Here is a 5,416-nt window from a genome sequence, read left to right on the forward strand (position 1 = left end):
GCCACGAGCAGCTGGTGTCACTTTCTCCAGGTTTCCTGCTGTTGCATCATTAGATGTGCTGGGAGGAAGTTTGGATGTGGAGATATTTCTGGCACATAGCACATAGTAGAGACAAGGGAGCTGTTACACTGTGATGGAGATTTGGCGTTCAATTGTACTCAAGGAAAGAAAAACTATATATACAGTATATAACTAAATACTGGATGATAGGTGATGATTTTATAATAGGATGTATTTATAAGAAATTTCTATTTTCCTATAATGGAGCCATGTAAAATCAGGATGAACTTTTAGAAAGTTCCTCTTGGTAGTTTTGTACTGTACACTGTAATATGTATTAGCAAGCACCCTGATTAGCATATACCACCCTAGATACCATAGACAAATTATCTAAATGGAACATTAAAAATGTTAACAAATTACTGTTGTCAATAACAGTTTGAAGTTGTTATAAGGAAACAACATAGTTTTATCTGATTTGTTTTTAGAATATTGATATCAGATATAATTCAGAATATAGACTGCTAAATCAGGCAGTCTGTGAGGAGACATTCATTTAGCATTTTTGGAAGGAGTCTCCAATGTCAGCACTTTGTCAGAGGTGAAGCTGTAACTTTAAGTTGTCTTCAAGATGGAGGGCTTTCTTGTTTCTAGTTGACAAGCTGCATTTTTGTTTTATTAATTTAATGAGAGAGAAAAAATAGACGTTAATGACGGAAAGACTGGTTTATAGCTGGTTTGATGTAAGTGATAACAGAAACTAACTTGTTTTGTGGATGTTCCTCAACATTAAACATAACTATAAGATGGCTATATATATATAATATATATATATATGTGTGTGTGTGTGTATGTGTATGTATGTGTATGTATGTATGATGTCATTACTTAATAGATAAAAAATTGTTAGCATTGGCAATTTTGTTGCAGTATAAGAGGAATAAACAGTAACACCACTACATGTCAGGCACACCACCTCAATGCTGATTATTTTCCCAGTACAGAGTGTTATTTTGATTGCAGCGTCACCAAATATTGACTCTCTGTGTAACATGTGACCCCCTTTCAGTGACCAGAAATCAAATTCTGTATTATTCTAAACAACATAGTGGTAAAAACTTTTGCTATTTTTATTTATTTATTTATTGCTAGATTTCTGCTATTTAAATCCCCTGATTAGATTATCTACTTCCAGTTTCATAGAAAGAATCTGCTCCAAATCAGGACTATTTCAGTGAATCAGACATTTCGAGGACGAGCCCCAGTTTCCCACGCATCCCATCTCTCAACTATCTTGAGTCATTTTTCTTTAGATACTCTTTAATGCCAGTGATAGACAGAGTGTTTGAGACAGACCATACAGTAGGCTATTGAACGTTCATTATGGTGTCCTGGAACACATTGAGACAGATCGCCTATTGACATCTTAGACAAAAAGGCCATTTATATCTTTTTTGGATAACCTTGCCAGTGGCACAATTCTGTCACAGCAAGTACAAACAAGGCTCTGATTAGTATATATGTAATCTATTTTAATGTGCAATGAAATCTCTATATCTTCTATTATCATACTTTTTTATAGATGTATTCACATCATCCAACACCGCCTTAAATCAATAAATGTACAATATCGACACATCTTTTTTAAAAGATGGATTTAATACCTAATATCCTATTTTGTATATGTAAAGAATTATTATTGTTATAATTATTAGAATTATTGTAGTAGTTAGTAGTTATTGTAACAGTAGTTACTTCTACTCAGGTAGAAGTAGAAAAAGCTTTACATCCATAATCAAAAGGTTGGCAAGTCATCCTATGTATTATCATGTAACAGTTATCACTGATTAAGTTGATGAAGTTTTGATATATAAAGTTTTACTTCCATCATTTCAATTACAGTGTACTACAGACTGACATATGGAGTCATTTAGAGTCATGTGGAGTCGCTGAATAGTAGAAGAGCTTCAGGGATATGAGCGACATGTTATTCAAGAACGCTAGGCACATCATAGACTACTGGTTTTTAAAAAAACATGAGCTAAAGTGAAAGTTACACTTCAGTTAGACTTTAGTGAAATGTTGAGCCATCCTTCAACATTTTTACCAACATTTTGTGAATTTGGATTTAATAAGTTCCAGTTAAAATGTCACATTAATAAAATCTGGCATACACTTACAACTATTGAGTTAAATAATAGCTAAATAGTGATCGAGCTGATGTTGTTAATCGTGCCAGGTTTAAGTTTCTTCCATTTAATAACAGACACTTTTATCTGAAGCTGAGAAGTTAAGGGTTAAGAGTCTTGTTCATAGGCCCAGCAGCAGCCCATTACAATCATAGTAGTGAGGTCATTAATTTTCTTTCCCACTGTTGCAAATTTGCGGATACATGACACAGCTTTTCAGCTGTTTCTTTCTATCAATACATAAAGTACAGTCAAAACCCCTTCTTTTTATCAGTGATCATTTAAAAAAGAGAATATAATTTTATATTGTGATTGACAACTAAGATACACAACATATTCTGTATTTCTTGATATTATGTCCATAGTAGCTTTCTTTCTTTACGCATTATAATATTTTGTATTAAACAACTTGAAAAAACAGGTTAATTAAAAGTGGAGAAAAAGCAGCTGTCAGTTCTGTTGCTACATTTTAGTATGTAGTGCTGCTAAATAAAGTAGTGTTGCTTTCAATATTTACAGTGTTGTGACCACTGAATACAGGAACTGAATACTTGATTGTGTCAAAATCTGGCACAATGTCTATCTATCTATCTATCTATCTATCTGTCTATCTATCTGTCTGTCTGTCTGTCTTTCTGTCTGTCTATCTACCTATCCACACACTTAATCACAAATATTTAACGGTTCCAAAATTGTATTTCTACCTTCTCTTTTTTCCTTTTTTAGTTGTCTTTTTTGTTTGGAAAAATCTTTGGTTTTCCCCAAGGAAGACCAGTAGCTGGCAAGTGGATTTTATGTGTGTCCAAACTCATGTTGGGTCAAAACAACAATAAGTTTTCCAGAAACTAAGCACATTTTTAAACAGAATTTTTTTTCAATGATCATATTTGTTTACATTTATTCCCAATATTTTTGGAGGTGTCAATAATTTCGACAAATATTTTTAATGAAAATATTTTCTTAGAGGAAAATTATGTAGTTTCAACTGTTGTTTTAGTGGACAGTTTGAATTGTTTTGTGTAATGGTTGTAATTTCATAGTCATATTGCCTATAATTCTGGAGTTCACTTACACATCTCCAACATACCAAATAATCTGCTTAATACTCAAATGTGGAGTGCAATGAAAAAATAAACCAAGGCAGTAGATGAAAAAAAGAATTTAAAATAAATACAGTATTTGAGGGTTAAACAATTGTCTAGAACAGATACAAATAATTTTTTTCTAGAAAGAGTAGAGGTTATAATACGGAAGTAACAAAGATGGCTCTGGTAGGTCTATAGCATGTGCTGACCAAAAATAACAAGGTACAACAGATGTATTGTCTTGCTAGTGGGAACTTTTCAAAAGTCTTCTGTGTCATATGAAAATGTAACAAAAAACTCTCTGTGGGCCTCTGTGCTCAACTGCATATTCATCAGTTTTCCCAATAGAAGTGCCATATTCTTTAGTCCCGTTCAGGTATAAATACAACAGTTAAACCAGGCAGGATGTCAGTTCAGCAGGTGGATACAGGTTGGACAAGCCAAGCCAGTAATCATGACTATGGGCAAGGTAAAACTATCAAAATACAGATTTGTTTCATGTAACTTAACCTGTGAATGCTCAACTGATTCTGAAACTCATCCTCCAAACAGGTTATCTTCTATGAGGACAGGAACTTCATGGGGCGCTCCTATGAGTGCACCGGTGATTGTTCCGATTTGCACTCTTACATGAGCCGCTGCCACTCCTGCAGGGTGGAGAGCGGCTGCTGGATGGTCTACGACCGCACCAACTTCATGGGAAACCAGTATTTCATGAGGAGGGGCGAGTACGCTGACTACATGAACATGTGGGGCTGGGGCAACAACTGCATCAGGTCCTGCCGCATGATCCCCATGGTATGGTTATTTGTAATTTGTTGTAAAAAATATTTGTATGTCCTAAATAGATTTTTCCCCTAAAATTGATATTTGAGTGGCACTTTCCTCTTTCCAAACAGTACAGAGGATCCTATAGAATGAAGGTCTATGAGAGAGACAACTTCATGGGTCAGATGATGGAGATGAGGGATGACTGTGATTCCTTCATGGATCGCTACCACTGGTCCAACGGCTGCATGTCCTGCCATGTGATGGACGGCCACTGGCTCATGTATGAGCATCCCCACTACAGAGGCAGGATGTGGTACTTCAGGCCTGGAGAGTACAGGAACTTCAGGGACTACGGTGGCATGAGGTTCATGAGCATGAGGCGCATCATGGACTCTTGGTATTAAAAGCAAACTGAGCTAAAGTGACAATAAAGAAATTTTGAAAAATCAAAATGCAGAAAAAGCATCTGTGTTTTCATTCCACAATAATCTCACTGTCTCTACATAAAAATGTTTTTAAGAAACCAATTTGGAAACCACTCCATGTGAGAGTAATGAAGTACAATAGGTCCTGTAATAATCTCACAAGGTTAGATTGACTATCATGGACTAATAAACACATCTTAAAACTCTAACACGTTAAATAAAGGCAGTCACATTTTTCCTGTGATTTAATTCATGTTTTATAAAGTTATTTAAAAAAAATAGTACAAAAATGCTTAATTCCAGGTCCTGAGATAAAGCCACACATACTGTGACCTTTCGACTATTTACCTTCAACCATAGAACTCATTGCAGAGCAAACTTTGTTGAATCAAGCACATCTTGACATTTCATAAAAAAACCACATTCAAATCAATATGCAAAAGAATTCAACAATAAAGTGCTGATTAACCAGACACTGCTAAATACTGATTCAGATCATATTTTAACCAAGTCATTTTGAGACACATTTATGCAGATGCAGTTGACCCTGCTTGAGTTTTTACTCCAAGTTTTACTTTTCAAGCACATGTTTTAAAACAACAGTGTGTTGTGGCCAACCTGCCCAGATCTGACTCTTAATTACTCAATTACTTTCCAGACAACGTTTGGTTCATTAATTGCTGATCATTTGCAGGGGCATTTCTTAGACCAGAAGGTATGACTGTATACTTACCGCTGATGTGCCAAAAAGCAAAGATCTCTGATGCTCACTGGATTAACAGAATGTATTGACTTTCTTTTAAACAATCCAGTTTATTGGCATATGCAGAAGTTCTTGTTTTATCCATAGAAACCTCCAGTTGAAGAAAAGCAAAATAATCTACGTTAGTGATTGTGTTAAGGCAATTTTTTAATTAAAAAAATTGTCAAATCTAGTAATTGGCAG

The 5,416-nt window shown here is 35.0% G+C and overlaps 1 protein-coding gene across 1 annotated transcript; it reads left to right on the top strand.

The window, feature by feature from the left end:
• Positions 1-3,590: 3,590 nt before the first annotated feature.
• LOC113545764 (gamma-crystallin M2) lies at positions 3,591-4,497 on the top strand. Its single transcript, XM_026945336.3, has 3 exons — positions 3,591-3,743; positions 3,827-4,072; positions 4,174-4,497. The coding sequence occupies exons 1-3, from the start codon at positions 3,729-3,731 to the stop codon at positions 4,447-4,449; spliced, it is 537 nt and encodes a 178-aa protein (XP_026801137.1). The 5' UTR covers positions 3,591-3,728; the 3' UTR covers positions 4,450-4,497.
• Positions 4,498-5,416: the final 919 nt, after the last annotated feature.

This window comes from Pangasianodon hypophthalmus, chromosome 28 (genome assembly GCF_027358585.1).
Source record: "Pangasianodon hypophthalmus isolate fPanHyp1 chromosome 28, fPanHyp1.pri, whole genome shotgun sequence".
Taxonomy (NCBI): Eukaryota; Metazoa; Chordata; class Actinopteri; order Siluriformes; family Pangasiidae; genus Pangasianodon; species Pangasianodon hypophthalmus.

Bases quoted from the DNA above. Each gene is read 5' to 3' on its own strand.
- LOC113545764 (XM_026945336.3), top strand. The intron at 4,073-4,173 runs GTATGGTTATTT...CTTTCCAAACAG, and splicing joins CCTGCCGCATGATCCCCATG to TACAGAGGATCCTATAGAAT.